Below are 22024 nucleotides of genomic sequence, written 5' to 3'. Positions count from 1 at the left end.
AAGGAAATCTGATGCAAGTACCTTCAGGTACTAATCTGCCTTCAGTCTTCAGACCTGAATTGGTTATGGCTTGAATCAGTCCTAGAAACCTGAACATCAGCCATGTCCCCTTTACCCTTGCTATCCATCACTTTGGGGAACTTGCTTTGCTAAAACTCCTGCAGGTAGACTTGTGGCGAGTTAGATGGGGCCTGTATATCTAAGCAAAAACAACAATTGATGGACAGAATGCAGAACAATGTCATACATTCACCCCAGTACAGAGATCTGGGCCTAAATCCATCGTTTTTTTGCTCACCATGCCATTCCAGTTTGAACCCAGCCATATGCAAATCAGTCTTGACCCTGTGCCCCATGGGAACAGTCCAGCCCGAACTGCCAAGCCAGGTCCTCCCTGGACTGGAAACAAGCATCCTAGGACCGGTTTCGGGCTTTCAGCCCTCGTCAGCCAGGATAGCTTGATTCCAGTGGCATGGAGAGCAAGGGACTCACGTCTGAGCATACCCTTCCCACTCGGGGTGACAAATGCAAAAACAACAATTGATGGACAGAATGCAGAACAATGTCATACATTCACCCCAGTACAGAGATCTGGGCCTAAATCCATCGTGTTGACTGGGGGAGAATGTATGCATTGTCAGCATTCCGTCCATCAATTGTTTGTTGTAACGCTTTTCGCCCTAAGTGGGATGGGTATTCCCAGACGTGGGACCCGTGCTCACTACGCCACTGGAGTCAAGCTATCCTGGCTGATGACGGCTGATAGCCAGAAACCGGTCCTAGGATGCTTGATTCCGGTCCAGGGAAGACATGGCTTGGCAGTTCGGGCTGGACTGTTCCCATGAGGCACAGGGTCAAGACTGATTTGCATATGGCCATGTCTAAACTGGGGTGGTGTAGTGGGCAAAAGAACGATGGATTTAACCCAGATCTCTTGACTGGGGGAGAATGTATGCATTGTCAGCATTCCGTCCATCAATTGTTTGTTGTAACGCTTTTCGCCCTAAGTGGGATGGGTATTCCCAGACGTGGGACCCGTGCTCACTACGCCACTGGAGTCAAGCTATCCTGGCTGATGACGGCTGATAGCCAGAAACCGGTCCTAGGATGCTTGATTCCGGTCCAGGGAAGACATGGCTTGGCAGTTCGGGCTGGACTGTTCCCATGAGGCACAGGGTCAAGACTGATTTGCATATGGCCATGTCTAAACTGGGGTGGTGTAGTGGGCAAAAGAACGATGGATTTAACCCAGATCTCTTGACTGGGGGAGAATGTATGCATTGTCAGCATTCCGTCCATCAATTGTTTGTTGTAACGCTTTTCGCCCTAAGTGGGATGGGTATTCCCAGACGTGGGACCCGTGCTCACTACGCCACTGGAGTCAAGCTATCCTGGCTGATGACGGCTGATAGCCAGAAACCGGTCCTAGGATGCTTGATTCCGGTCCAGGGAAGACATGGCTTGGCAGTTCGGGCTGGACTGTTCCCATGAGGCACAGGGTCAAGACTGATTTGCATATGGCCATGTCTAAACTGGGGTGGTGTAGTGGGCAAAAGAACGATGGATTTAACCCAGATCTCTTGACTGGGGGAGAATGTATGCATTGTCAGCATTCCGTCCATCAATTGTTTGTTGTAACGCTGTATATCTAAGCATTCACCCTGGATTTAACTTTTGGGTAAACGATGATGCGGGAATCTGGGAGCCAGTGTATTTTTGGGCCCGTCAAACTCAGCGTTCGTTATGCACAGTAAAGGTGGTTTGCCACTACACTTCAGTGATCTGTAAAGCGAGGGATGCTGCCTGTATGGATTTTCATTTTGTCATACATTGTAACATCATTAGATGTACTCCCTGGAAACGTCTGGAGCTGTTCCATCTCCCACTCCCACTGTTACATCTCCCACTGCGGAAGGCGTACATTAAGGGAACCCCAAAACAGGGAAGCTGTCTCGGCCTTAACTGTGGTGTGGGAAATGTCGATTCTGTACTAATGCCCAGTACAGCAGCGTGTTGTGTATGCAGCATCTATAATGGGATTTGAGGTAACTGGTGTGGTTGAAGGCATTATTTTCAAAGGATAGACTACTTTCATATATGACAGATGTTGCTAAACATATTGCACTGGTTATTATTTCATATCTATTCACATATATGAAAATGTGAAGGTCACTGATACTGGCAATGTATGTTGGCACCCTAGATATTTAACTGTCCGTTTTAGCCACACCCATCAAGTTTATCCTTTAAATTCCTGCCAAAGTCAGTAGCTGAAGATGCTTATTATCTGGCGGTAGGTGATGAATTTAAAGAAGACGCAGAGGTAAATACGATAATTTCGTTTTTCTGAACCAAAAAAAACTGGCTTCAATAACATAGCGTGACATCACCTTACCTAACAGGAGGTTGTAGCATGAAATAAATAACACAACACCATACCACTAAATGCAACATGATTCAACACCACATATTTACACGCTACTCAATACCACATAAATACACCACACATAAAACCACTGTCACATAGCAACAACCCACATAGATACTCCAGACATGCCACATAATTCCAATCAGCATAATTCAATTCAAAGCCACACACTCATGCCACACAATTCAACTCCAGACATTTCCATTCCACACCACATAATTCAACACCAATCATCATCATTCAACTCAACACACCACATACATCCAATCCATACCACAGCATTCCACATCATGCCAGAAAATTCAACACACCACATGATTAAACTCCACTACATACCACTTCACAACACAAAATACCATTCCACATAATTCCACTCGATACCGCATAGTCCCACTGCACATAATTCCACTGCACACCATGCCACATAATTCCACTACACAAATCCACTAAACACAATTTCACCACACACAATTCCACAACTAACAATACCAATTCAACCCGCATAATTCCACTCCACACCACATACATCCACTCCAAAATACATTGGGTAAAAGGCATTGTCATTTACAATACCAATAGCTCAAACTCTCCTAAATGCGAGACCTTGCATTGCAAATGCTTGTTTAAGATGTCGGCCATTAACCAGGGAATGGTGGGTTTCATTTTCTGTATCATCGGGGAATAGTGGTGTTGCCCAAAAGTTTTGTTATTCAAAGCACAATTCTGGAAACTGCCACTAGATGGCAGACTTCACCACCGCATGTGAGTCTACTAAGCTCATGGTGCAATAATTGTATTTATTTAAAACTCTTCAACCTGCTTGAGTAGCTAGGGGATTCCTGTAAAAGTAACATGACTATATAGCGATTTGAAACTATAAGAAGCATAGACTCCTATGTTGGCCATAGCTTTAAAAGCATTGCCCTTGATTTACAAAGAATGAAGATGGAAGTTGAACATTGAATATTGAGCACAGCTTGTCCCACCTGTTATTTTTCTCTGACAAAAAGCACTGTCTCGTTGGATTTAAATGGTATGCAATTAAACAATCAATATATTTATTTTCATTATTATTCCACGAATTCATTCTCGGCGCGTTTTCATCTGGAGTGACCTTGGTTCCCTTGTCTTTTTATGGTATCAGTTTATGGACTGCAATATCCGAACAAGTAACGCCTTGGTAAATGACAAACCTGCATAGGTATGTAACCCAATTCATCCTTGTAAACGACATGGGACTCCTCAATGTAGAGATTAATACCAATGTGATGAATATTTCATCCACACCTGTCCTGCAGCCGAAAAGAGTATAAAATATCTGAAGGTTTTTTCAGCAGCAATGCATATCTGTGAGCCCCATCTTAACTCATAAAACCACAAATGTTTGGATTTGCTGACGTGAGTGATCACCACTGCCACCAAGCACTGTGTCTATAAATGTGCCACTTGCATTTCTGGTGTCCTGTGACAAACCACGGCATGGCAACTTACACTGGTAAAGTTAGTTTCTGGCGACAGCTGGTGATTAGCCGAAGATAGCGCCTCACTGTCAGTGGTGAATAAGACTGCAATGTAGGCGCATTAGATGCTGCACATGAAGTCAGTGTACAGTTTGCCTCCTTATTCCGCTACTGGGATTACACCCTTTGCGGTGTGACAAAGATTCATGCGTAACTCACGGATCGATGGGAAAGTCTGATTGACTTGATAGCTGGAAAACAGTTTCTAGGAGCTACAGGTATCTTATAGCTGTTTTTTACCACGTTTACTAGGCATAGTGGCCATGATGCTGCTCCATGATGTGGCAAACTGTCAAGCATATGTCTTGGCGGATACCTAAATGTAAGATTTAGTATTCGTAAACGTTCTGAAAGCTCTGTTCTTACTTGGAGCAGATTCTAAAACCAGTTAAATCAAGGATCCTGGTCAAAGTTAAACCCACGTATGTGTGCATCTCGAACGCCCCCAACCCTTTGCATGACTTCCTCCGATATAGTGCAAGTGGGCCCTAAAGCACCGCTCGGCTCTGTGGCCACATATAAACAGAATGTACACTCAATCAACAGTGATTGCTTGAATATTCCTCCAAGGGATGTAGGTCATTATGTAAGCAAAGCAGTACCACTCAGTATAAAAACAAAGTATAGCTCTACTTCCTCTGATCATTAATGCATAAATGTTTGAAGGGAGGAAAACTCCGCTTCTTTCTGCCTTCAGTCTGTTATTCCAAAGTATCTACAATGTGTACGTAGGAAGCTATAAAAAGACAAAAGTCCAGCACTGATCACAAATATCACTTTTTTTTTTTATAGTGTGCACACTCAAGGTTTGATATCTTTATTGACTGACCAGCCTTACAAACTAAAAATAATTGTGTGTGTGAGTTTATGAGCGATTTTAAATTACTCATAAGTTCAATTAAATTAGCAAAGAATTCAAGCTGTTCCTTCACTCATCACTGGATGATATACATCACACATGAGCAATTACGAGTAGGTCAGGCATGCATCGCCTGCAAACATTGATGAATGCAGTTAAAAGAATGGTTAATGCCAAAATGTGTATAAACACAGTATGCAGAATCATACATTTAGGGGGCAAACAAATCTTGGAGAGTTTCTGCCTTACCAAAAGAACTGAAGCTCAGCGGCACCACTTAAATTTGGGTTTAATCCAGCCAAATGTAAATTTAGGTAGAAGTCAATTATATCTTTAAGAAAGCCCTTACTAAACTACACCAGGAGTAACCGGGCCAAAATGCTCATCCCTGCAAAACCTGCAGGCTCACCACAAATTTATTCTCACTAACGGATCCTACAACAGATTGCTGTCCACTATTGCGAGCGCCATGCCATGTGCATTAAGGGGTGCATTCAAAGAGACAGTAATAAACCTAGAAATAATTGTACATCCACTAGCATCACAACACTGTACTCTTGTGAGAAAGTAATTAAGAACAAATTCTGCTTCCAAGATGAACAGCCCTTCATTATGACCCATACACAAACTTCAGGAACAAATAAATATACACCTGCCATCACGTGGAAGACATTCCGTCCTACCTATCATATGTTTAAAAACACAAGTAGCCTGTTAACATAGCTAAGATTTCAAGAACCTCCAAGAGGATAGAGTAGGCATTACATGTCTAATATAGTGATGATGTTGTAATTCCAAATACAGTGGTTTTCTAGTTATGTCATGTCTGTTTAAGGACAGGTTAAGAATGCAGCACTCTCATCCAACATACAACTGGTTACATGCAATGTAGACCTGCCCTTTTCATCTGCTGCTAATAAATTATCTTAGAGTACAATAGAATTCCAGCATTTTGTAGTACAGGCAGTGCCAACTGAGAAAAAATGCTAACTATCCAGTCACCGGTAAAAACAAGTGTAGGTTGTATTATGACCGATATTTCATTTGGTCGAATGCTATAGTTGACCTGATCCAATGCTCTTCAAAGTGTGGGCACAAACCCTTAGGTGGGAGCAGCCTCACTGTGGGGGCGGTGCCAGCCCCGCTACAAAACACATAGGCATTATTTTTCTGCCCAGGGTAGATTGTCTAACATGCCCACCTACCACTAAAGAAAGTCCAAAACAATCTGAACCCACACTGTGACGATGATACATACCTCACCCTTACTTTTTGGGTTAAGTTGTTTTGGTCTTCTTTCTTACGGATATTGGGCTTGTTCAACTGGAGCGTATTGCTGTGGCCAAAGTTGAAGAGAGGTGGGTGGGCTGATTAGTACAAAGCTGAAATAGTCCGTGTAAGATAAAGGGAGCATCATATCAATAGGGCACTACAGAAAGATGTGTCCCTCTCCAGGCCTCTGGTACAGAGACACGGACACACAGACAAAGACACACATGGACAAAGACACACACACTTCCGTCCCCCTACAAACTATAAATAAACAAGAGGTAAAGAAACATAGGCGTCAGATTCCTACAAACTCAGAACTGCCCTAAACCTTATTGTAGGATATTTTCTTTTCTTTCATTTTTTAAATTTCTATTTAATGTGCAGAAAGGACAACTGAATGGCATTAAGATTTATTGGGAGCACATTCTCTTTTTCCATATCCTATCAGCCTTAAAAAAAAACATGAAACTTTTAGCTTACTCAGAAAATCATGGGGCCCCAACCAAAATGATTTTAACTCAAGGGGGGCTCGATAACAAAAGGGTTGAAGACCACTGACCGAATGTATTCTGTTTTGTATGACTATCTCTTTTGCAGAAACAGATTGCGATTAAATACACATAATCAGTCTTTCATAATTTACTGCCTTAATGTGCTTGTTTGTGAAGTGTATATTTAAAACTGTTGGCTATGACATTTTTCACTATATACATTGTTAGAGAACATATATCCCAAGAGTAAAACAACTCCCCTTTCTAGCGCTCTACATGTACGGATACTAATCTAAGAACACTGGAGTCATTCTTTGTTCATATGTAGCTGTGCGAAGTGTTATGCCAACAAAACAAGGAGAAGGGGTTAGTTCTGAGGCACACGCCTATTCGACTGATCCCAGGTGGCAAAAAGCTACAGGTGCTTAAAATTTAAAGTGACAAGGTCATTTCCCAGTGGGTTGCAAGTACAATCCACACAATAGCTGCATGCCTTACTGTGCATGCTGGCTTTAAATGGTCCTGACGAAAGCCATTTGACCCTGCGGGGCACATCAGGACATGGCTGAAACATGTAGACCTTTCACAGAATAAGAAGGATCAAAATTATATCCATCACACATCCGTCACCTTTTTTAACATTGACCAATACTCTCAATATTAACATTTAGGTCATAAAAAAGATAAGAGTATGTGTGCCAGTTTTAAAATACACCGCACTTCAGCACTTTTCACTCACCACCACCACCACCACCACCACCACTTCACCCTAAAAAAACACAACCAGCTCCGCTGTAATCGAGTGTCGTAGCACACCATGGAAACATTCGGTGACCAGAGTGGGAAACCTGTGATGAAGCATGTCACCTACTAGGTAGCTGAGTGAGGGTTCTTTTACAAAACCTTAGGGTTTACCAGGCAGTACACACTCCTGGTACATCCACCTAAAATTTAGGGACAGGCGTGTGCCTCAAAAGTAACCCTTTTTCTTTGTTTTGATACTATTAACTTGGACAGAGGAACCGGCCTCTCTCCTGACTACACACTCTCATTTTGTTGTTGAGACTGTTATTGTTATGTACCAAAATAGTATGCTCTAAAATACAACTGAAAACACCTTTTCCACTAGACACAAATCTTCCTCTCTATGTAAAAGTAGCTATATTTCTTGGAACACCGGTATATGGAAAGAATGCTCCTCGAATTTAAGTGGTTAAAGGATGAACCAAAACCTATTGGAGTTAGGTTTCTAGTCTCAAACATGGTTGTTATGGCAGATTAACCATTCCTTGTTGCATAGTTAGAGAATGGAGCCCTGGCAAGATCTTCACGCATATGCACACATGCACTAAAAAACATTAATTGACATATAGCTAAGTATTCAGAAAAGGCACTAGGAGACCAACTAACCTGACCAGGGTCGTTGTACCACAGTTCATCATGAAGCCGATCAGGATGTGCTTTTTTCCGTTTAATTTCTCCGACCACGTCAAGAGTCTCAGAATCGGAAGAGGTAGTAGATATTAAATCGTCTGAATCACTGCTACTCTCTAGCGAAACAAAAAAATATATATATAATCAGGCTGGGAAGAACTTGCCACAAGATTGGTCTTACTTTCCAATTCCGGACACTAGCACAGCTAACTAATCAATTATTTACACACAAATCCACATCCATATTAGTTGCTGATCCCTAACGATCCAAGCCTGTATGTTGCCTGGTATGATGCATCCCTACTATAGGTGTCCATCATTTGCTATATTCACACCCCACAAAAAGTTACCCTCAATAGATAACTCATGGACAACTGTAAAATAAGGCTGTGGGTCGGAAAAACTTTTGAAAAATGGAAAGTTCACAAATTTGTAAACTGCAGTTCACCTGATTGAATTGAGAGGATTGTAAAACTCGATTCTTTTTCATCAACAAAAAGGTTTTTAGGGAAAGACTGTGGATCAAGTGGTTCAAGGCTACAGGTTTCTCCACAACATGACCATTTCCTGCTCTCCCATCGAACAATCTCACTAGATCATCACACAACCTGGTTAACAGGCCAAAAGTCCTATTAATTAGTGGCCAATTTATAATTCAACATACAAATTTCAACCGAGAGGCCCTCTGGCAGCTGAGAGGCGTAGGGATGAACCCAACTGACCATTCTCGAGAAAAGAGGGTGTGGGCCTTCAAGACCAGGAGGGCCAAGCCCTCTAATTCATCTTCCTAATAGAAAAATCACTTGGAGATCTGGATATAGAAGTTTCACATGTTTCATTGTAAGAGACAATTTCAAGGGCATCTAGGCATCACTAAAGCAGAAAGGGGAAGCCATTTTGTTACCACAACCCCTACAGTGAGAGCCCTCTTTTTAGAGCATAAACAAACGTCTTTAAACCAAGACGATAGTGATACTCACCTACTACTTCATCAACTGGCTTTGGTGGTTCCCATTTTGGCATGCCTGCTTTGGCCTGTTCTTGCCTCTGTAATAATTCTTTGTCAAAACGTTCATATAAATCTCTCAGCTTACTTGTTCCAACAACAGTAGACTCGAGCTGTGGATAGAGTGAAAGCACATGTTCGTGTAACAGCTGCACAGGGTCTAGGACTCAGTTCCTAGGACTATGCTTTACCTACAACATTTTATATTTTATTTTAGTAATTTGATTTACTGCTTTTACATCAATGCAAAGTCCTGCAGCTGGGCCGCTTTATGTTATTTTATTAATGCAACGGTAAACTGTTTTGCATTTTAGTCACTTTCTTATAAAATGCATTTTAATGGAATTTATCACAAAATAAACAAGGCATGTCTGTGAAGGAGGCTTGTGAAAAGCCAGCTTTAGTGCATGCATTTGGAGAGCCCTGAGACATTTTGCCATTCAGACGCTCCTTTTTGAACAGCAACAATGCCCTATTGCTAGTCAATGCAACAGGTTGCCCACTTGTGGCTATATGAACTGGTGCTGCAAGGCAGCTGTGCATTGTGGCCTTACTATAGCACCAAACCTGCATGGTACTTGTAGCATCTTCCCCAGTCCGAGTACTTGCCAAAGACTACGCCACACATGAAGCTTAGAATAACACGTCTTTATTTTTCTGCGTGTGAAGGCAAACTCAACATTTTAAACCTGCATTCACTTCACTACACTCTGATCTACAAGGGTTCAGTCATAAACTCACACAACACTACATCTCCCTATCTGTTAAAAAGTACTTTTCTTTTACAAATATATGTACACACAAGCATAGCTCTTCAATGAGTCTTTGTGATGCTTTGATCACAAATCATGACAGTGTCTTCGGAAACTGGAGACAGGCAGTAGTAATGTCCATGACCGGCGCTGGTGATGTAGGAACAGCAGCAGTCAGAGGGTCTTCACTTGTCCTCTCAGACCCAGTCTCTACATTGACATCAGTGCCTGACAAGCGATGAGCCACATGTCGGAAACGGGAGGAATCTTGCGTAACGGACTGCCCAGGACATTGGGCAGACACCATGTATCCTTCTCTGGTTACAACATGAAATGGTTCAGCATCAAAAGGAGCATCAGACTTTCGTTTTCTTTGCTGACAAACAAGCATCCGATCTCCTCTAGTGAACGTAACCTCTTTTGCATGTCGACCCTTCTCTGCATAGGCCTTCATTTCCCTTTTACAAATCGAAGTCTTTCGTGCAGGTTTCTTCCTCAGTATTTTATCTTCTGTTGGTCCATTGAGGTAACTTGGTCGTCATGGCTTTCCTGAACATCAGGACATCAAGGTTGCACGGCTTTCACCTGTGGTCGAGTGACGGGTTGAACGCTTAGCTCAAAGAGTCGAATTTAAAATGGTTATAAGGTCGAGCTTTTTCTAGTACAGCATGCTGCACAGCTTCCTTAAGAGTACTCATGAAACGTTCAACAAGGACATTGGCCTGTGGCCAATGAGGTGTGCTCTTCTGATGCTTCACCTTAAGGTGGCTGAGAAAGTCTCTGATTCTCGACTCTTGAAAGGTGGGCCCGTTGTCAGACTTTAAGATTGTAGGAACACTACATGTCGTGAAGATGCTATCTAATCTCTCAATGACTTTCTAGAGTGATAGATGAGCGAGCATTCATCAACGATCACCATCAGGTGATGTCCATTGTCAAGAGGACTGAATAAGTCGACAGCAATTCTTTACCGTGCATGCATTGGCAACTCTGACATGTTTAAGGTGTGCTGAATGGGTTTCGATGACAGGCAGTTGCATAAATGACAGGCCATCAATTCTCTGTCTGTATCAAGGACAAGGGAGACACTACTCACACGGAACCAGGGTAACTGCTATGCAACAGGGAACAGTGGTGCCTGTGGACTATGTGTATAATATTATAGTAATTGTAACTCTCAATGGCATATAGTCGTGGGGATGGAATTTCAGAGAAAGAGTCAAAATCATATACACCAAAAGTTTCCAAAAGTACTTTTACTAAGCCTTTACTCTTTACATCAATCAATCAAACAGACGGTGTGCTCTCTGTCCCAAGTGAACCTAGAACCTATAAAGGGATGTGACAGTTGGTGATGTATACAAAGGAAGGTTTCAAGTTATACACAACGACCACAGGTAAGTATGCTTGATGAGTTACAGTCCTCTAGTACAATCAAAAAGGCTGAAAGAGTGGTTCGTTTGTAATACGTGTCGACGGCGTTTCGACCCCAAGGGCAATAACGGGGTCTCATCAGGACCAAACTAATCAAATTCAATAGATAAATCTTAAGAAAAAATAACTTTTAGGTAGCTACCTTTTCCCTGCCTGAAGTTCCTGAAAGCTAACTTTGTATTTGCTCTCCCACTTCTGCCAGACACTAATTGGCATTTGAATAGGCGTGATAAAAAGCAAGATGTCTTTTCCAGGAGCAAACAGGCTGACCTGAATGGGCCGAAATGACTCCTCTGAACCTGACAAAATATGCAGGGTTCGACTGTGAGTGTCCTTTTTGACATTATAGTGTCAAATCCTGCTGGTGTATCAAATTCTCCTCAATAGGTCTGCTGGGTTTTAAATAGACAAATGGGTGTGCACTTAAAAGGAAAGCAAATACAATGCCAAAGCAAATCTTGTGTATCCACTATCTGGTAACTGAAGAACCTGCTTGGTCCCACTAGACTTTTGTCTCAGGATTTTTTACATGCAACACTGGGGGTCACACTTGAAAGGAAGGAAAACAGGATGCAAAAACGTTTTTGTGCATCTCCTGCCTGGTAGCTGGAAACCCAGTTTTCTTCTACCAGACTTCTGTTTCTGTGTTTACTGGGCGTTCAGTGACAGCCCCAAACTGGATTTTAGGTTTAGATGTGGGAGGATACTAGGATTACAATAGTACACTCTCCAAACACACCCCTAGCCCTGAGAACCCACGTTTAGTCTGGCTGCAGACTTCCACCACTTTGAAAATGCTCAAAGTGGGCAGGGTTGGTCCCGGGAACTGTTACCCTATTGGTTAGGGCATGCCCTGGAGTTATTCCCACCCACTAGCTCATGGCAGGCATACATGTGTCACCTCCAGGAACTCACTTCAGAACACTACTTGACCTGAGTAACATCAGAAGAGGACTGAACCTAGCTGCCTGGGACCCAAGAATAGCCCTGAAGGACTGGGCCTCCTCTCTCTTGTACCCAGGAGAAAGAAATGGACTCCAAGGGTCATAAGTCTGTACTCTTGTGATGGAAAGAGACCTTAAGGACTTGAATCAAAAGGCAAAATCTTTAACCAGGATAAACCTGGTTGGTGTAAATGATCTGCACTGCATTGCGGTCAGTGTTAAGTTACTCCTAGGTTCTGGTCTCCCATTGCCTATCATTGCCACTAATCCTAATTAGAACTTTAAAAATTCAAGTCTCCAGATATTTTTGTTATTTTGGTGTCATTTTGTTTATTACATTTTACTCTACTTTTCCTAATTCTGTTGGAGGTTTATATTGTTTTGGATTTCAGCTTTTTACTGTTTTTCTACTGTATCAATTACATGTTGCTTCGAAGTAAAGCCGGTCTGCTCTGTGCCATTACTAGCAGGAGGTTGAGCTCAGGTTTATTTAGTGACTTTAGTGGTTCACCCTGACAAGAGTTGTATTTATTCCTTGAGTAATAATCCACTTTCTTAGAGTATTAGTGATCCTTTTAGGTAATAAAGGGCAGACCATAGCAACCACAGGCTTGGTGAGCTGTCAAAGACTTCTTCCTCTGTATGACTATTCTTGAGTTTTTAATGAAAGATAGGAGAAGGGGGCAAGCCCAGAGGGTCAGGGCCATGGAGAGTGTTTATATAGCTACAAAGTCTAAGGATATACTGCACGTAGACATAGGAGTAAATGGGTGATTTTCCTATAAAGCAGTCTAACAAACCAGCAATAAAATTCATTTAAAATAAAGGGTGTGAGCAGGCAACAAGGGGCATTATCTCTCAGATAATTTATGTAAAGACATTATTCCACAAAAGCACTCTTTCTTACTGAGAAGCTCCATCTTCCATTTCAGTGACCTATCCTTCTTCTCGACGTCGGCAGTTTCAGGGGCCGTTTTTGTTTCCTTCTGGTTTTTTTTTCCTTGTGGGATTTCTCCATCAAGGTTACCTGTCCCTCCTTCTCTCTTCGAGCTGGAGCGTCCTCAAAGATAATGTGAGGCTTTTCAGCAAACCCATACTGAGGACTTTGCCATTTTGCCTGATACATTAAGAAGACTGTTTAGCTCCTTCAACTGCATTTTATCAGCACAGATGGCTTACATTTGAGTGACTCAAGGCTCTCACTTGAAGGTTTTGGAGTCTTGGGCAGTAGACTGGATGCCTTTTCCCTCCATGGCTCAGATGGCTTTTTAACATGGAGCACTGTAACCTTACGGTCCACATTTTCATTAAGGACCCTGACCTCTGGGCTAAGTTCATTGAGGTCTGAGTCTAGCGGGTCTCCATGAGCCTCCACTGCTTCAATCTCATTATCAGAGAAACCCATCTCCTCCACTTACGGAGCAACTCTTTTCTGTTTCTCCAGTTCAGAGAGCCCAGCCATATGCACAGCCACCCAATGAATTCTCAATCACTGGTCTCTATGAACCAAGATTTTGGGTTCAAGTAACAAGCAGGCAAAGCAATCCGTCAAATTATGGTCAGAACGTACTTCGTAAGGCAATTTGGATAACATTTAAAGATCTTGCTCATATCCAAAATGAAGTTTATGAATCTTAGACACTCGGGTTGTCCTACCATTCTCGTACTACCTAAAATCCAGCCGAGAATATCTCTGAAAATCTCTATCCAGCATCAATACTTGCTACTTTTTCGACTGCTTTGAATATTCTCTTGGGGTCTTCTGATACAGACTTAGAATACTTTCTTCAGGAGCTCTCTACAGGCACCTCCATACCCAATGGTGGACACAGAGGTGGCATTCGGAGCTTTACTTCAACATCATATACTGGCTACGCTAATGCGACAACCACTTGGAGAGAAAGAAGTTTTATATATGAGCACTTTCCGACCCAATCACTAGATGGCAGAATTGTGCAAAACATGTAAATCTAGAACACATTTGATAATGCAAAAATACTCAAGAGAAACAAAAGCCATTGACTAACAAACACTGGCATAGCCAATAGGTTTTGTCTATGCGAGACCTATTGGCACTGTCAATTATTTTTTTAGGTCTCGCCAAGGCAGCACTTGCTCTTCGAGACATGCTGTAGTCAGGATATGGCCATGAAGCTCCGCCCACTTTTCGCCCATCTTTTTGTCTCCAATCCCTGTTCTTTGTAAATGGTAGATTTTCATTGGTCAATATTCTTAGTAGTCCCTCCGTAGAACCACATTTTCTTCTTCTAACCTCCCATGAGGACACCCCCTGCTACATGTCTTACTCTGTATGTTTGAAATACAGCCTCGGAGCACTGTTTTCTTAAAGGGCTTTCTGCTGCTGCAGGCCGGACACACTCTCCTGCAACGCATTTTAGAATAAATAAATATTTAATCATACACTACAGCCTTTTTGCTCGCATTACCAGCGCATATTAAACAACCATGAGGGGCCCGTTGGAGAAACTTACCCTGTAGTGGTGCCTGCTGGGATCTGTAGTCCGCCATCCAGAAACGACAGTCTCTCTCATTACAACGAATTCGGCCAGCTGGACTCCCACCAATGGGAGTGCTGTGGGACTTTCAAAAAGGTTGGTTGGGGCAGTTTACCGGCATCAACGGCATATGAAAAAGGCACAAATTGCCGAAACGCGTCTGCCAAAGCTGTTTTAATAAATTGGACTTACTGTTGTTCTCCGCTGTGTCCTCCGATTGCTTTACACTAAAGTGGTCATATATATATATATATATTACCTACTGGCGGTCGCCAGTAGATAGTTATATTTAGGATCGTGTTTCCATAGGAAATCCGCAATATTCTATTTGGAATAACTTTTGCGTCGATTGACGAATCCTCGCGAAATTTTCAAAATAGGTGGGGCGCTCCGCTCCTTCCCTGAAAGTCTCTGGGGAATTCGTCAAGCGGGGGCTGAGAAAAAGGGGGGTCCCAAAACGCATTTTCCCCATGCACTTTTCCATAGGGACCTTTAGTCCAAGCTACAGCCCGAACGGCTGAACAGAATTACTTGAAATTTGGCAGAGAGGTAGTCCTCGGGTCAGGGATGTGCTTTTTGCAGGTCTGGTGTAAATCTGTTCAGTATTTCCCGAGAAAATAGCATTTAAAAGCATATATATATCTATAGGCGCACGGTGAAAAACCTTAAAAAAACAAAATAATAAATACATAACTTAGCATTTAAAAAACCGTACAAATTCACTGAAAAAACCATAGGTTTCACACACGTTATAGTTAGGAATTAGCATTTAAAAAACCTTGCAAATTCACTTAAAAAACCATAGGTTTCACACATGTTATAGTTAGCTGGACATTTCACTCGTAAAAAACCAATGAAATTCCCCCGTTATAGTTAGTAAAGGGAACTATAACTCCCGCGACCGCAATCCAGTGCTGATGACGTCAGAAATTACATCACTGATGACATATGTGTCTTTCTGTAGAATAAATATTTATTAAATATGTATAGCTAAAGGTTAAAAGAAGGAAAAATGGGTAAATAAGTGTCTAAATACAGTGACTGTGGGGTCAGGCAGCAAAGAATGGAACATAGAAGACCACAATGTAACCTTACTACAATATTATAGCAATATTGCTGCATCAATGCAGGAACGTGCGCCACTAGAGTATACGGAGATAAAAGTGTGAGTGATGTGCGATTGTGGAATGAAACAGTGCGAAGAGGCGCGAGTGCTTAGTGCTTATATACAGTGAGAAAGTGTTATTTTGATGTCTCTTCCATCCAGTGCTAATTAAAATACAAGATGATGTTCAGATGCGGAAACGCCCATATTGTGGTTAACGATAACCCATCATATGAGCCCAATGTAGTCACGTATATGTCAAACTAATTAGAGACTGAGCACCTAGGGACACTCTATATTAGCCTAAAATGAATGACGTGACTTCAAAAAGCCAATAGAAACCAAGAGTGCATCGCAATATGTATAGTGCACAGAAATAAATATATATATATATCCAGAGCTGCAGGTCTCAGCTGGAATAATGGTGACCGCGCCTTTCTTTTGTTGGTTGCGATCGCTAAACGCGGCCGCATGCCTTTTTTTCCCCAGTTTCTTCAATTTTTTTACAATGGCGGCACACACTGCTTTAGCTTTAAACATCTTCAGCTAAAGCGTGGGTGCAGCTATTGCTTCAAAAGTAAAGAAAAGAAAAAGTGTCCAAGCCATTTATTTCGTATTTCTTTACTTTTGAAGCGTTCGCAGCACCACGCTTTGGCTTAAGATGTTTAAAGCTAAAGCGCTGTAACGAAAGTATATAAACAGGAAAAAATTGTGTCCAGACGGCATTTTTTTCTATTTGTTTACTTTTGATACAATCGTGGTGCCCGAGCTCTAGCTTTAAACATCTCTAGCTAAAGGTCGGGTGCCGCATTTTCTTAAAAAATAAAGAAATAGGAGAATTGTTTTTTTGTCTATTTCTTTAGTTTTGAAGCAATTGAGGCACCCATGCTTTAGCTTAAGATGTTTAAATCTAAAGCACAAGTGATTTACAATACAATAGCTCGCGCATTACAGAAACCTTGAGTTATTGGCGTTGCATTATTATTAGCAACGCCAATCACTCAAACTTTCAGTAATGCGAGAGCTATTACATTGCAAATGCTTGAAATACCTTTATGTTGAGTGCACATTTCTCCTTTCCCCAGATCTCTCATGAATTAAGCCAGTTTCAAGGAGACTTGGTTGACAGAAGGTAAGGAAGACACAGATTTATTTTCTCGTTTGTATCCTTGTGTGGGTTTACTTTGCTCTGTCAGGGCTGCCAGCCCTCTATTTATTTTACCAGATCCCAACCACTGGATATATTTTTCATGCTTGCAAACCCTTGGACGCGTGCAAATCGCAGAATATGAATCGCGCTATTGTGCTGTGTATTTCCTTGTGAATGTAGCTTGGCTCTTTTCCCATTTTCCTTGCTTTATTTTTTATTCCTTCACCAGCCACTGAGTTAGATTGGTGTTTGTTACTTACTGCTGTTGGTAACAAAAAACTGTGATGCTCTTTCAGCATTGTCAACTATTCTGATGCATATTCTGGGAGCGAAAGGCAGATTGATGGTGTGTCCACTTTAAATGATGTGTTTTGCTTACAGTTGGCTATAAGCCACAGCCTTGAACTTCAAACGTAAATTAAACCTTCGTGAGGTCAGCAATGTAAACAGATTCTAGCAATAGCAACACAAACCAAAGCTGCTTTTTGTTTCACTGCAATCTCTAGCAGTGCTGCTAGCGGACATTAACAGCTTGAGCATAGTAATCTGAGAAATATTGCTGTATGCATTCTGTTATTTCAGGTTTCAGTTTGCTTAGTTCAGCATTTGCCAGTTGCTTGAACTCTTGGTGCTATAAACGCCAGCCACGTGCCTAAAATTGTGGGTTTTCTTATGTGTTTATTATTTCTATTGCATTTTTATTTGTGCCAAAGCAAATACCCTCCACACCCCCACTCCTTCCTCAACCCTCAATGTCTGAATTTGAGTCGCTTGATTCTTGTGAAGTACCTGCGTGTGGGCCCCACCCCATCTCATTTTGTTTCTAGGCCATGATTTAATTTGTTTGTAAGATACTGTCGCTTAAATTCTAAAGGGACTGGGTTCGTGTTATGTTGTGGGTGTTATTAATTTTAATGCTGTGATACGGTCATGTGCTATGTGGAAAGGCGGTAGGTGCCTTTATGTGTATATTTAATGGGTAAACAGTATATGCTATTCCGAGTATTGCCTCGATGTGTGATTTTAATAGCTTATGCAGACTGATGAAAAAACAAGCATCCTTTTGATGTATCCGTTAATGATGGACTTACAATTTATTTTACACCCTCCTTTCTTCCTATTAGGGGTTTTGGGTTGACTAAAATATTTTGCTGAGAATTTGTTAACTTTTGTTGCACTTATAAAAAAAAAAATACATATTTATTTTTCTTATTTTGGAATTTTTGTAATTTCTAATACCAGTACCATTGAGTTGGGTAACAATCGACATCTGTTATTCAGTACCAAGATAACCTCAGGTGAACATGCTCTTTACAAATACACGTTATGCTAATATTTAACCCATTCTGTGTTCATGGGCGTCTCGGTTCATTATAGGAACCGGCTTCACAGTGTCAGGGATAAGTGGTTTTATGGTCTGCATACGACTGAGGAACAAGTGTGTTAGGAGTGAATGAGCGTCTCCAAGAAATACTTAATACACAGTATATTGCATTTTTTTTTTTAATTGTTGGGTTTTATACAGTTCTTGCCATGGCTAGTTTTCTATTTTGTTGATTACTGCCTTGCTTCTTTCTCTCTTGCACTAACATCTTAATGTGACCCTAATTGATCGCACATATGCCGCTGAGGCACTCTTGCCAACTGTACCATAAGAAGCCATCATTTCAGCTATATAGTTCAGTGGCAGCTCCTCCGCTACAGCGGAGGATCGTTGCCCCAGAGCTCACTGAGTGAGCAATTAGAAACGGAAAAATACAATGTTATCATTTTATTTAAATATGCCGGCTCGGTTGTTTGGGGGGCGGGCTGGTCTGTTTAGAGGTTGGGGGAGGAGTGGTAGGCACTTCTTGGTTTTGGCCAGTCATCTTGGGCCAGCCAAAATGGCATGCGCACTTTGCATGTTCTCCACCCAGGCTGCAGAGAACATGCCCAAGGTCCCATTCGCTCTCTGAGTGCTGAACCACGGCACTCAGACCAATCACAACGCTGCATTTCAGCGTTGTGATTATCCAAGGGGAGCAGGGGTGTTTCTAGCTTTCACACAAGCCAGGAAGAGGACAGTGAGGGCGGAGGAAAGAAGGTGGCCGGTCACAACCAGGAGTTGTTTTTTTTAAATCCCCCCCCCCACCCACAACGGCCGTTCGGGTAGCAGCCACTACTGGTATAGTTGTTCTGCTGCTTGAGTCTTTCCGTTTGTTTTTATGTTTGGGTATACAGTTGCCTAGTGAACACTATAACCTTTATTACTATTGAGTAAATATAGGAAGGAACCTTCGTAAACCTGGTGTTTTAAAAGTCATGCGTGTTTTTCGAGGCAGTTGAACTTGATGCTCGCTAACGCGCAAATGCTGCGATTGATTTACTGAAAGTTTATTAGCAACGCCAATAGCACGAACTTTCAGTAATGCAAGGCCTAGTACATTGCAAATGCTTGTTTCGACATGCTGCAGAGCACCGCAGGCTGTAAACAAAAAGCGCTATGATGCGGTTAAAACAGGCCACGCCATAGTGCTTGGTTTTTGATTTACTTAAAGCCATGTTGCACAGTAGCCCGTGCTGCTCTGCAACATGCCTAAAAAACACACATTGACAACGACAAAAGGTCTTGCATAGGCAAAAACTATTGGGATTGCCAGCGTTTGTTTTAATGTGGCCACACTTCACATCAGATAAGACTTCCGTTTATAAACCCGACCAAGGTACTCCCTTGCAAGTTGCGGTTTTGATTTTATTTTATAATTGAACACGGACTTTTTCTTCTGTGCCATTAGACGTCTCGTTTCTCAAGTGCTTGGTAATTCTGATTTTATCTCAACTAACATCTGTTTCCCAAAATTATAAAGAAAGCCCCAATCTGAAAATGTTCATTTCGGTTGTGATAACTGTTACATAATCATGCCAATTGTGTTTTTCCAGGGGGCAGTGCACATTATTAATCATAACATTCGCAAAATATTAAAGTAAGAGTGCCCTCACTGTCGGTCTGTTAATATATTACCTCTAATGGAAAGATCAGATTTAAGAGGCACTACATTTGTATTACGATTGACCATATCACAAACCTTTACTTGGTAAAATGCGGAACAAAACAGAGGAAAGATTATATATGGAGAAGTTAGTTATAAGAGTGCGTGGGGGAGGAGCTTTCCTTGCTTATTAATTATAATCTTACCCTACTACTAGGATTCTCCTCTGGCCTCCGCGTTCCTCAACACCATCCTCCTTTCTATGCTTTGGTGGTTTTACCAAAAAACAAAGGGTTTGGACTCCAATCAGTAAGGCTGTGCCCCAATTCACCAATAAACATAATGCCAATACTGATATACAATTTCACCTCTCAACGGCCACACATTGAAATTAAACAATATAGCCACGAAACCTCTGTTTTCATATGAATTAATCAGAATTTATTCATAAACATCACATGGGAATCCTTTTCAGTTGAAAACGTCCATAAACGCCCAAGTTCGTTTTTTTAGAGTTGGGTGTGGCTCGCGTCCGGTTTCCTTAAACGCGAGTCAATCCGCCCTGAATCTCTCCGCGGATCACCGGAGAGTTTGGTGCAAAGGATTCCCAGTTGAAAACCATTTACACAACGTATCGGTAAGAACGACTTGAGGTTTACCACCGACCGCCGTGATTAATACAAAGTTTGGTTTGTTTTCAAGCTTAGATCGGCTGATCTAGCCATTTGATTGAGTTTTCTGGTCCTGAGGAGGACCCCAGATTTGGGGGGTTTGAAATGCGTCGACCTTCGTGTGGCCAATTGAGTGTATTTAATATGAAAAGAATTGAAAAATGTATGGGAGTTCTTTAAACTTTTTCTTTTTTGGCCTATAGTTTAATTGTATTTTTGATTGGGTATTGTTTTGTTATTGTGTAAAGAGGGCAGGGTGTAGGGCTGCTGGAATGTGTGGGGAGTGCAAGTAGTGGATGTTTGTGAAAGTATGCTAGAAAAGGTTGGATGGAATGGGTGTGAAAGTGATGTGACGGTGGGTTGATGAATGCTCTAATGGAGATTTTTGTGGTGTGAAAAAACGTTTTAATGTGATTTGTGTCCTTGGAATTCATACATGTGATGTTTATGAATGAATTCTGATTAATTCATATGAAAACAGACGTTTCGTGGCTACATTGTTTCATTTCAATGTGTGGCCGTTGAGAGGTGAAATTGTGTATCAGTATTGGCATTCTGTTGTTTATTGGTGATTTTACAGCAGGAGAGACTTCAATGAAGTTCGTCATACTAAAGCCTAGATGCAAAATGTCAATAGTCATTAGGAAAAAATCGTGAGCAGTTTTTTGAAGCGCGAACTCGACCCGAAGGCATTGGAGCACTTTAGGTGAGCAAAGTTTAATTACACAAGGATTCATTCGTGTTTTGCTTATAGGCACAGGGAGAGTAAAGTGATTTGACCAGAATGAATATGCTACTTACCAGTATGCATCTGTTCTTGGCATGTAGGGCTGCTGACATTCATATCTGTGCATAGATCGCCGCCTAGTGTTGGGTCCGGATGTTTGCACGTTGTTGTCCTGGAAGAGTCTTCGAAGTATCCTGAGATAGGTGACTCCTCCCCTGGACCACAGTGCGCATGGGCATCCTCTCCATCCTCAGATTGTTTTTCGCCATTGTGGCAGTGATGGAGTAGATACAGAAAGTGATGGCCATGCTATACAGTAATTCTGAGAGCTGCAGCTGCTACAGGCGCCGGGAAGGAGGGTGGGCGATATGAATGTCAGCAGCCCTACATGCCAAGAACAGATGCATACTGGTAAGTAGCATATTCAGTTCGAGGCATGTGGGCTGCTGAATTCATATCTGTGCATAGAATAAATAGCAGTACCTCCTATTAGCGCCGGCCACCAGTGTCAGCTGCAGCGGTCTGAAAAAGAGTTCTGAGAACAGCCTGTCCTACAGCTGCCTGCTGTTTTGAATGTACATCTACACAGTAGTGTTTGGTAAATGTATGTATAGTGGACCATGTGGCTGCTCTACATATTTCCTGTAAAGGAATGTTTCCCAGGAAAGCCATGGACGCCCCTAACTTACGTGTTGAATGGGCTCGTGGGGGAATCGTTAATGTGCGTTTAGACTTTTGATAGCAAA

At 41.9% G+C, this 22024-nt stretch overlaps 1 protein-coding gene across 2 annotated transcripts in view; it reads right to left on the bottom strand.

The window, feature by feature from the left end:
• DROSHA (drosha ribonuclease III) overlaps positions 1-22024 on the bottom strand; it is a 533090-nt gene that overhangs the window by 352074 nt on the left and 158992 nt on the right. For both annotated transcript variants that reach the window (XM_085607071.1, XM_085607072.1), the window contains exons 5-6: positions 8985-9123; positions 7981-8120 (exon numbers count right to left, since the gene is read on the bottom strand). In XM_085607071.1, coding sequence (XP_085463197.1) covers positions 7981-8120; positions 8985-9123 — 279 coding nt within the window. The remainder of the gene's footprint in view (positions 1-7980; positions 8121-8984; positions 9124-22024) is intronic.

Source organism: Triturus cristatus, chromosome 5_2 (assembly GCF_964204655.1).
Source record: "Triturus cristatus chromosome 5_2, aTriCri1.1, whole genome shotgun sequence".
NCBI classification, from domain to species: Eukaryota; Metazoa; Chordata; class Amphibia; order Caudata; family Salamandridae; genus Triturus; species Triturus cristatus.
Note: the sequence above shows the minus strand (reverse complement) of the source record. Positions and strands in the feature narration are given on the sequence as shown.